Below are 12,098 nucleotides of genomic sequence, written 5' to 3'. Positions count from 1 at the left end.
TGTTACATACATTTAAATTTTGCACAAATACAATATACCCTTATCAGAATGCCTCACAAACTCAGAGTGCTATAAGAAGCAAGTAAGAAGCTCTAGTCGGGAGCTCTCGACTATGTGATACCCTGAACCTTCTTCTTTCAACACCAAATGCAGCTCGCTTTACGCGCTTATTTGCTTTAGTAGAAATGAAAGTAAATTAAAAAAAAAAAATATTTTTTCTGTAGGGTTCCAGCTCGCAACAGACAAACTACTTGTCCACGCCTCTACTCAACATCCACACAAATAATTTAGTCCTAATGAGAATTAAAATAGCAGCACAATAAACATTATAATCGAAATTGAATTGCTGCTGAAAGAATCAAAGACGCGCATGAATGTGTGTATGTACAGGCAGAAATTCTCGCAATTAGCAATTCGTTGCCTCAAACAAGTGGTCAGCCAAAACACATATTTGTTAGAAACTTTTGCGTTTTTTAACCGATCTTAATGAAAAATCTATTGAATTTGTTTTGTATTTATGTATTTAATGAGAGTGAGGTTTAAACAAATAACCTTCCAAGAAGGCAACAACTGCAATAGGAATTTACGCCAGTGTATAAAAGAACACGGTTGTGCGGCGTTGGTAACACGAAATTCGTCAACTCGATTGCATTGGTGAATGCTCATTCGAGATATTGCTCTGGTTGCATTATCTTACTATTTTTAAAGAATAAAATATGGCACACTCCTTGCATGTTCCTGGCTTGTATGTTGGTTTCAGAAGTGTTTGCCTCTTGTATTATTTAAATCTTCAAATAATTATGTTGTTGTTGTTGCTCCAGCATATCAATAAACATGGTCTCTTTACAGCGAATGCCTAAATTAATATGTTTAATTGGCGTGCGAATCGCCGAAGTTGAAGCGGACATCTTATCCAGCTTCTTGATAAGATGTCCATAAAGTAACGAAACCCATGTTGGCGTATACGATGGAAAAATCGTAAAGTCAATTCCGTTAAAATTGCGGCTTAACTTAGTAGGCCTAATTTGGTGGCATCGAGGAGGTGGGGATGTACAAAATGAAAGATACTTGATATCTGTATACTTTTCTTTCGATTATCGAAAACAAACTCGTACTGCGCATGGACTAGGAGAGTCTATATAACAAATTTCAAGTCTGTAGCTTCATGAGTTCTAAAATGCATGTGCTCATACATATGGACTGTCGGATAGACGAACATGACTAGATCGACTTTATGGGGTAAGATACGCTACCTTCTGCCTGTAACATACACAGAAACATTATATCTTGGCCAATTTTCAATGGGTTAAGGGTATGAAAAAAGTTTAAAAAAAGAATAGCCCCTTTCGCTAAAAATACGTTACAATAATTCTTTAATAATACAAAGGCGAAAATACCAGTGCGACAACAAATTTTACAACAAGATCAACACTGCCACAAAATAAATAAGGCACCTACAACAGACTACAAAACTGACACCGAAAACTGAGCTCACTTATATAGACATCTATAGAACAAATAGTTTCAACCTCCACGTCAAACAGCGCCGACGTGTAAAACAATGTTTATTGTAAATTATATTTTAAATTATAATAATTCATTAGTTTCATTTAATTTATAATATTGTTAATTGCTTTATGTTTTTGCTTTCGTACCCTGAAGACGGTTACCGAAATATATCGGTGATAATTCAAGCAATATTTGGGTTTTTCATTTTAATTTATTTTTGTTTTGAATAAAAACCCGGGACCTCGAGCCAGCGAAACAAATAATTAATAATTATTATTATGGAAAAGTCGCCAAATCCAGCTTATTTATACAAAATTTATCTTTCCTTAGAATACATACTGATTTTATATTCACCTTTCTTTATAGCTTTAGGGTATAAAAAAAATAGATCCCTCAATTGAACACGACCAAATTGAACACGCGACAGACTACACTTATTGCCACCACTCCTACTCAACAGCCCAACTAACAATTCAAATGCAGTGAGGGAAAAACAAATTGATATAGAAGCACATACATACAGCACAGTGTGAAGTCGTTGCTCATACATCCCAGGAATGTGAACAACGTGATAGAAAAATAACGTTTCACATATGGCGACCAAGAACAACTAATACGCAGCCAGCTAATTAGTATTCGAGAGGTGAATGCCATTCAAGAGCACAGCATAGCGAAAATCATGACAACCGGCTAAGGAACAGCACTTAGCGAATCCTACACTGATGGAGGATGGTAGTGAGTAGTTAACGGACTACGCCAAATGTGGTATGTACGATTGTGGACGTCGATAGTAAGGAGAGAATGCATGCAAGCATTGACCGGAATAATGAAAGGCGACACCGATGTCGCACCAAACAGTGTCCAATATGTAATGAACAACACGCAGTCAGGGACTGCAACGAGCTTAACTTAGGCTCTCCGCTCAAAAGGTGGACGTTTGTGAAAAGGTACCGCATGTCTACGAGATGGCCACATGGCAAATGATGAGTCACAATGCATCGCAGCCAGCAGCAGGTAGAGTAAAGAATACTGGACGGATGCCGCAGCCAGTGGATCCGCACACAAGGGTACCGAAGCCAGTGAATACGCAATTGACACAACAAAGGAAGTTATGTCGATTCGGATGGAGAACGCTTACTATACGACATATTTCAATTGACATTGCACTGGGCTAATAAGCGGATCAATACGTACGCGCTCCTCGACGAGTGTTCGTCTGTAACGATGATCGACGACGAGCTACTGCGCGATCTAGATAAAAGGGGAACGCAGTCAATAGAATATACAGTGGTTTGGTGGAAGAGCAATCAGAAAGCTGACCACAGTGCTTACCTGAACTTACCAATGCAATGTCTGCATCGACGTGGCGTCCAAATGTTGGACAACGGTGCACGACTTCCAATAAATCACGGGGCGGTACCAAAACTTCTCATTGGACTTAACCATGCGCATCTTGGAGGGGTGGTTTTTGGACCGGTAAGAGGTCAAACAACTGTAACGTCATTAAAGTCATGCCTGCTAGCAGTGTCGCAAGTGGATGAAATCCAAAAGATGGTAAACGACTATTTTGATATCGAGAACTTTGGTGTGAAACTTACGCCACCAGTCGCAGCTATCGACGATGCACGAGCACAGACAGATTAGTTGCCAGACAGATTAATTATGGAAGCTATGAAGCTATGATATGGCATACGAAGATTGGTCAATATTAAGAGAAAGATGAAACGACGTAACGATCAGTTCAATCGAACATAGGCACGATTATGTTAATAATGAATATGCTCGACGATTGGAGCATCATGAGGTCGCTTGCGCCAACAGCGACAAACTTCGGTATCTGCCGCACTTTGGAGTTTAAATCCGAATAAAACCGGAAAGATAAGACGTGTGTTCGACGCGGTAGCAAAGGTCGGTGACATTTCATTGAATTCGGCATAATTCAAGGGGCCGCAGCACCATAAGTCGCTGCCAGCTGCTCTCTTCCATTTACGGGAAGGTGCCGTTGGCATTTGTGGAGACATCCGAGAGATGTTTTATCAAGTGAATGCCCTGCAGTATTAGGCTCAATACCAGTGCGAGCAATGCAACTGAACGTTTTTGTCGACGCTAGCCAGTAGTAATCGCAGCTGTAACGTACTTAAAAGTCACCAATGAAAGCTATGTCAATTCCACGACTGGAATTGCAAGCAGCCGTGTTAGGGCCGAGGCTGATTGACACTGTCAAAAAAGAGCACAGTATAGCGATCAGCGGTGCTGTTCTATGGACTTATTCCAAAACAGTGCTGCGTTTGGTAGGAAGTACCCACCGTCGATATAAGCAGTTCGTTGGAAATCGAGTGGGAGAAATTTTAAAATCAACAAAGGTTTCCCATTGGAGATAGGTACCTACAGCTGAAAACGCAGCAGTCGACGCAACCAGCCCGTTTTGCCACGCATACCTCAGCCAACGGTAACGATGGTTAGACGGGCCAACATTTTTACGGTAGTCAGATAGCAGATGGCCGCAGCCCGAACCATGCAAGGAATGATGAATCAGTCGGTCCTCGAAGCGACATAAGAGGGATGGTGCCCTACTTTAATGACAATGGAGTCTTGCGTGCGTATGGCAGGATTGATGCTGCACTGTGCGAGGAGACTGTGACTGTGAACAATTACCATGTGTAAATGAAGCATCAAAATGTGGATGCGACAAGGGCGACATCAGGACCAGATTTTGGATAACAAAGCTGCGTCGAGTATTACGTACAGTAATATCTGGATGTAGTGTGTGCAAGCTACATAGAGGGCAGCCAGCACCACCTATAATCGGTTCTTTGCTAGAGGACAGATTAGAGGCCAATGGATGGCCATTTAATTTTAAGGGTCTGGACTACTTTGGACCTTGGACACTTGTTATGATTGGACGTCAAAAGAAAAAAATATGGGTTGCCGTGTTTACGTGTGACAACGAGGACCATTCATTTGGAGATGGCACATTGTATTGGCATGTTTCCGCCATTTCTTAAATGTTAAGCCTTTTACTGTCGTGAGTTCGAAGGCCGTAGGAGAATAGACTGCGGTAAGATGTAATCCGTTCAGAATAAAACACTTGCATTTACATCAGCACTTGCACTGGCATTTGAATTTGGACTTGCACTAGCACGTTTTGCATATGCTGTTTCTATTAACATCGGAGTAACATAGCCAGGGGCCAAGTGTAAGCCTTGCAGTGTTCCAACTTCGTTTGGCACACGACAATAGCTTTTAGTATAAGGTGACCCAAAAGCTGTAAATATTGGCTAATAAATAACTGAGAACTAATCAGAAAAATATTTTCGGTGTTTTCACAGTTTCATATGGAGAAAAACGGCTAACATTTTTTTCAATTTGTTGTTTAGCTGGCTCGAGGTCCGGGGTTTATTTATTCAAATCCAAATTGAAACGCAATTTTGTTATAATCTAACCAATATATTTCGGCTGCACTTCGGCAACCGTCTTCAGGGCACTAGTTTGACGATTCGTCTCTTATTGATGTGGAGGTTGAAACTATTTGAAAATTCAACAGATGTCTGTATATGTGAGAGCAGTTTTTGTGTCCGTTTTGTAGTTTAGTCGTCTGTTGTTTGGTGAGTTTATTATGTGTAACTGTTCTAATGTATGTTTTTGTTATGGTGTTGTTCTTGTTGTAAAATTGCCGTCGCATCGAACTTTGGTGTGCTGCTTTTCATACAGTGTATATATAATACATAATATAATATTGTATACTATCTTGATGTCTTAATTTGAAGTCAGATTTGTGTTGGGTTATTCTTGTTTTTAGTTTGGACTTTGTTGTGCCGATGTACACGTTGTTGCAATGATGGCTTTTATCCCTGCCACATGGTATTTTGAAATGACATTACTTGAGTTAAGTATTCGTCCAGAGGCTATGGGTTTCATATACCACTTAATTTTGAGTGAGTTGTCTACTCTATTTACCAAAGTGTCTAAGTATGGTAGCTTCCCGTCTTGTTTTAGTTCCACTGTGAGTTAAATATGTTTGTGAAACAAATTTAATTCTTTTGAATGTTCTTTTCTCCTGTATTGCTCGTTACAGTCATCTACATACATTGTCAGAAGTTTGGGGTTTCGTTGTCAATTTATCAGTCATATTGTCTAAAAGTTCCTCCATTATTATGTCAGATATTACGGGCACTAATCGATACCAGCGCAAAAAATTAAATAAATCTAAATAATCAGATTCTTGGTTTGAAAAGCTTGAGATTTTAAGATTAAACTTAAAGTTAAGTCAGAAGTTTCTGTAAAATCTGGAATCACACACACAGCCTAAACTTTTTTTATACGGACAGACTACGAGACTGCAAGACGCTCTGTTTCCGATGATCCCTTAATGATTATAAAACTTTTGTAAACAATGAAGCTTAGTTATTCATTTAATTTTTTAAAATCGTTTTAGATAATCTAAAATTTACTTATAACTAATATGGTTATCTTACCTCTTCACAAAGAGCAAGCATTCGTCGGGTGCTTTCCAAGGACTGCAATAAAATGTTAAGATATTCGTTTAAGACATTTCACCTTATTTCTTTTTATTAATTATTAATTAATTATTATTGATTATTATTATTAAGTGCTTGGAAAATAAACATAATAATAAACGTAATGTGTGTTCTGAGACTCCTTTGGCACGAAACTAAATTGGCAAAAAAGTGTCGTGAGACATTTTTTCGTTTTACATCTGATCGGCATGAAAATCATATTCAAAGATCTTTATGGAAACTCATCTAATACGTTTTTCAGACTTTTCGTTAAAAAATGCAAACTTTAAACTTTTTTGCAAAGACTATATAAAAATAAATGAATTTGTTTCTTAGCGATTTCGAATATTCCGCCCGTAACTTTGGTAATGCGGAAGAATATTTTAATTATTTGTTATTTATCGGTTTCAAACTCATATAAAAAAAGTAATTTAATACGTTTACGTTAATGTAACCACTCTTAAATGAAAAATGCGGGTAAATGTATAATAAACTTAACTTATTTTTCTGCTTGACAACTCTTACCACAAGACCTTCTTCTTCTTTATTGATAGCAACAGTGTGTTATTTATTCCATGCATTTTCAATATATTGTTAAGTAGAAGTGGTAATCAATTCAACTAAGTGTAATGTCTAAAGTATGTAGCGAGAGACGGATCACGGGCAAGGCCGGACTATAACCGCTATTGCTAAAAATATTCTCATGTATCTCGCATTAGTGGACATGTTCTAATATCTCAAAATATCGTTTGACGGTTATATACACGAGAAAATATTCCAAATCTTAAGTTTAAAAAGCGGCGTTTGGCACTACATCCTGTGTCGCCATACACAATAGAGTCTTCCTTTGGCTAAAGCAAAGCGTTCTTTCAAGTTTAATAACAGTGGGTATCTTAGCAAAATCTACGCCGATACCCATATCAACCAAATCATTCAAACCTGTTACAAAATTCTGGAGACCTTTTTGAATTTTTTTTATACATGTTTATTGTATTGATTCAAAAATAAAATACATTTTCATTTCAAGACAAAGTATTGGAGTGTCTGAATCCGTGTCCGATTTGTACGAGATGCAATTCCTTAAACGTGGATACCGTATCTGTAAGTTCGCGCCACCACGACGTTGTAAACTGACCGTTTGCAGCAAAGTTGCAATGTGCTATGAGGCTTAGTAGCCAGTTGTGCTTGGCGATCTTAAAGCGGCACTGTTTAAGAAGGCCGTCGATATGCGCCCGAAAGGTAAGACTCTAATCTAATACAATTAAAAGATACTTAGCGCTTATGCCAGGGTAAAGGGGGCTGCCATCTATCCAGACTGCTCGAGCCTTGCCACGTCTCAGTGTGTAGTCTGACCGCCACTTTGAGGCATTGTGCTTGATGTTCCACCTGCGACCCCAGCTCTCAAGCAAGTGCCTTCGTACTCACAGTGGGCGGACTAAAATATTGCCACGTCGTTATGGCCACATTTGGTCATCAAGTGTATGTCAAGTGTTTTCTGGGGTGGCGAACTCATGTAGGTCAGCCGGAGTCGAGATGTTTGCCGTGAACAAATTGTAGACGAAGGGACCCAGTACGGTGCCTTGAGGGACACCCGCCCCCAACAATTAAAGCAACTTCTGCTGATGTCCTGATCAGCCTGACTGTAAGCGGAACCGAGATGGTAAAAGTAAGAGACAACCGACAACATCAACTGACATATAATTTGATTATCTCGAGCGCATAACTCCTTGCCGAAGAAAGATACTCTTAGCCGCTTTCTCCTAAGCAAGCGTTATATTAGGAGGAAAATATACAGCTTCGAGTCGAAAGGTCTCCAAGGTTTGAATCATGCACAACTAGCTTTCTGCTAAGGACTTGTCATATTCCAGATGTTTGACTAAAAATTAAGAACTATCCATATACCCAAGGCTGGAGAATGGACTTCAAATCCATTTGTCTGTTGTTCCTTCATGCTGACGACCTTTCACTGGGAACCACTGGGAACACTGGGAACCACTTTTAAATCAGAGCTCGCAATTCGCACATGCATGATCCATGAAAAATACGCTCTGATAGCCCTACAGTATATTAAATGCTACTACTGCACACAAACATGCTTAGGGCACGAGTCGTCTTTAGTGCCTGGTCTTTTTATAAGGCAAGTTTTTGATAGTTTGAAACAAGTTTATACTGTGCGGGATATACAATATCATCGTTCTGATCAAGAATATATACTCTTCAAGAAATCGGGAATGCTTCCTTTTGCCTGCTATTGGTACAAAACCAAAACATCCTTTTCAATGGATTCAGGGAGAAATTTCTGGTTCAGTAGAGAGTATGCAATTGTAGGGATCAGAGAGCCAAGACCGTTTCTGTGCTTTCTAATGCGCATAGTACTAGATCAATCCTCTAGTCAAAATCCGTAGCCTGCAAGTATGTAGCTTCATAAAACTGGGGACTGGAAGCCCCGCACAACACAAGGTCCAACGGGGTGCAAAAACTGCAAGAATTTCTGTATACATGTAAATTCTATCACCGGCATTGATATTGCGAATGTGTTGATTTTTGTGCTGCTCTTTTAATCCGTTGTTTTTTTATTAAGACTCAATTATAGGATTGTTGAGTAAAAGAGGAGGCAAGTAGTATGGTCCCTTGCGAGTTCGAACTCTACCGAGCATTTTTTTTATTTTTTTACCCTGTACTCATTAAAAATGGGTCAATAGGGTATATTGTATTTGTGCGAAATCCAAATGTATGTAACAGGCAGAAGGAAGCATCTCTGACCCCATAAAGTACTTATATATATTCTTGATATTCTTGATCAGCATCAACAGCCGAGTCGATCTAGTCATGTCCGTTTGTCTGTCTGTCCGTCAGTCCATCTGTCCGCCTGTTCGTATGTATGAACGCAAGGATCTCAGAGCCTATAATACTTAGCTTGAGACCTGAAATTTTAGGTGTAGGTCCCCCTAGTGCCTGCGCAAATCGAGACTTATAATCGATAAAAAATCTATATAAAAATTCTGTTTTTGGTCAATTTTAATAAGCAATAAGAGCTAGAGTAACCAAACTTGACATACAGCTTCTAGAATATTATATATATTTGCATTTGGTGTTGGAAGAAAAGGGTTCAGGGTATCACCTAGTCGGAAGCTCCCAACTAGAAACTCTCACTTGTTTTATAATATTTTAGTTATTTGTTTTGGCACAATAAAGCATAGGCAGCTTGTTTGATTGGTAAAAAATTGTATCCCAAATATGATTGTTTAATTTGTGAAAATAAAACTATGCTTGTTTCGATCACGGCACCGCCGACGTTGGCGGGTTGATTGGTGATCAACGCACAGCTCAAAAGATGGAATTTTCACTGTGGTTAACTTAATTGATGAAGGAGCACGTTAAGACGTGGTTGCATATCTAGTTTGGAAAAATCGCAAAAAACGTTTGTATGAAACTTTTTGTTTCAATTCCGATCGGCCTTAAACTCAATGTCAAAGATCTTTATTCAAATTCATTTGAGAGGTGTTTCACAGTTTTCCAAATATGTATTCCTACTTGGCGGAAATGGGAGTTAAATATTTGGCGGATGACGTTTCGCGTGGAAATGGGGGTCAATGGCTTGGTGGGGGAGGATTCAAGGATTATTTGGACAATGTTTTAAAATTTTTCCGATTCACTTTAAACTTACTTTCAAAGCTCTACATAGGAACTAAGGGCATTTGGGAATTTCGATCCGCAACAGTGGTAAATTGGAGAAAAAGATTGTATTCAAGTTTTTTGTTTACCATCCGATCGGTCTCAAACTCATTTTCAAAGATATTTGCTTAAATTCAATTCAGGGGTGTTTCACACTTCTTGAAAAAGCCATTCCTCCTTTGTGAGAATTTGGTGGGTGATTTTTCGTGTTCAAATTTATTTCCTAATATCTATACGAACAATCATTTGAAATGTGTTTCAGATTTTTCGCAGAATAAAAGCAGCCTCGATAGAAAGATTCTAAAACTTGTTTGGAGAAGTTTTAGGTTTAAAGCTTTTTTTTATACTTGTTGTCCAAGTTCTACATAAGTACTTAAAGAATGCGAGTTTCAGCGATTTGGAAAATTTCACCCGCGACAGTGATAAATTGGTGGTACACGATTTAAAACATTTTTTTTTTATTTACAGTCCGATCCGTTACAAGCTCATTATACCTTGAACCAATTGAAAATGGTAAAAAGGTTATTATGTATTTGTGCACATATATGTAACAAGCAGAAAGAAGCATCTCTGACCCCATAAAGTATACATATTCTTGAACAGCATCAGCAGCCGAGTCGATCTAGTTGTGTCCGTCTGTCTGTCCGTTCGTGCAATCTACTATCCGTCCGTATGTATGAACCCAAAGATATCAGAACCTATAAGAGCTAGAGACTTACAATTTTAGCTGTAGCCCCTCCTGCCTGCGCGGATCGAGTTTGTTTCCGATTTTCGATTACTTGCCACGTTTCCAAGTAATCGATAAAAATCGATATTGAAATCCTGTTTTTGTTTATTTTAGTAAATAATAAGAGTTGGAGTCACCAAATTGATATGTTACTTCTAGACTAGTATATATATATGAAGTTTCTTTCATTTTAAAGCTATCACTGCCTCCCCTTATAGCTATAAATCAAGTTAATAACCGATTTATGCTGCCCACCACTATACGACACAATTTAAACGCAATTGAATACACTAATAATCTATAGTATAAAAAGATATACTGTAGAAAATTTCATTTAGAGCAGTTAAGAAAAAACGAAAGTTAATTTTTACTGCGCAATTGGATGGGACAGCTAGTACAAATTGTAAGAATTTCGAATTCTATTAACAACATTGCAATTGTTTTTTGTGCTGATATTTTATTAGTTTTTTTTTCTCAATACACAATTATTGGTATAGCTGTTGAAAGGCATAGCAAGTGGTGCGGTCTGTCGAGAGTTCGAGTCCTGAAAGGGCTTTTTTTGGCTTGTGTGGCTATTGAGTCGAGTCGGCGCAAGAAATGCGGTTGGCTGCGAGCTTAAGCCCAGCCAAGGGAACACTTTCTTTTTTATTTATCTTTATTACTTCAAACGAGCGCGTTGCGCGAATCTCATTAGGTGTTGGAAAAGAGGGTTCAGGGTATTCCTTAGTCGGGAGCTTTCCACTAGAACCTCTTACTTGTTATACCCTGAACCCATTAAAAATGGGCATAAGGGTATATTGTGTTTGTGAAAATCCAAATGTATGTAACAGGCAGAAGGAAGCATTTCCAACCCCATAAGGTATATATTTGTGATCAGCATCAATAGCCGAGTCGATCTAGCCATGTCCGTTCGTCCGTCCGTATGTATGAACGCAAGGATCTCAGAACCTATAAGAGCAAGAGTATTGAAATTTTAGATGTAGGTGCTCCTAGAGCCTGGCCAGATCGATTTTGTTTCCGATAATCGACAACTTGCTTCGTTTCCAAGAAACCGATAAAAAAATCGATAAAAATCGACTAATATTTGCAAACATTCAGATGAATTCAGTTTTATACACAAGAGCAATGAAAAATACAATAAATGATGTAATAATGCAAAAACCCCAGATAGGCTTTTCGTGACCTTAGCAAGGCATGATACTACTTTAATCGAATTGAAACAAGTAGCTCAGCAAGAAAGAGTCTACGAAACCACAATGTCCGATAGACCAAAGTATCAATATAATTTTGATAGTCCGGTAACTTCACAACAAATTAAAATAAAACGAGAGAGCTCTCTGTTTAAGAGTGATTCATGTATTTTACTTGTGCTCCAAGATTTTCATATATATTTTAGCGCTTTAATCCTGCTTTTTATTTTTAAATTTAGCATTTCTTGTGCTTCATTTAAAAAGCTTTTGTAACTTGTGCAAAGTGCTACCTGTGTGCAGCGTTAGTCTTTTAATTATTGCATTTATTAAAAGCGTCAGTTCTGTGTTGTTGCTATTGCCTGTTTTGATTCTTTTGCTTTAGTGCTCCCCTGCGCGTGTGTTTGCTTCCGCATTTTTCTGTTTGTGCATCGCGCTCTCGCAAATTTTTGCTGTTACTTTTCGCTCCAAACAATTTGCTTG

At 38.4% G+C, this 12,098-nt stretch overlaps 1 protein-coding gene across 4 annotated transcripts in view; it reads right to left on the bottom strand.

Moving 5' to 3' along the window:
- Window positions 1–12,098, bottom strand: part of Snap25 (Synaptosomal-associated protein 25kDa) — a 271,616-nt gene that overhangs the window by 177,150 nt on the left and 82,368 nt on the right. For all 4 annotated transcript variants that reach the window (XM_070210840.1, XM_015169290.3, XM_002058732.4 and 1 more), the window contains one exon: window positions 5,985–6,026. In XM_070210840.1, coding sequence (XP_070066941.1) covers window positions 5,985–6,026 — 42 coding nt within the window. The remainder of the gene's footprint in view (window positions 1–5,984; window positions 6,027–12,098) is intronic.

This window comes from Drosophila virilis, unplaced genomic scaffold, assembly GCF_030788295.1.
Source record: "Drosophila virilis strain 15010-1051.87 unplaced genomic scaffold, Dvir_AGI_RSII-ME tig00001170, whole genome shotgun sequence".
Taxonomy (NCBI): domain Eukaryota; kingdom Metazoa; phylum Arthropoda; class Insecta; order Diptera; family Drosophilidae; genus Drosophila; species Drosophila virilis.
This window is presented reverse-complemented; position numbering and strand designations above follow the sequence as displayed.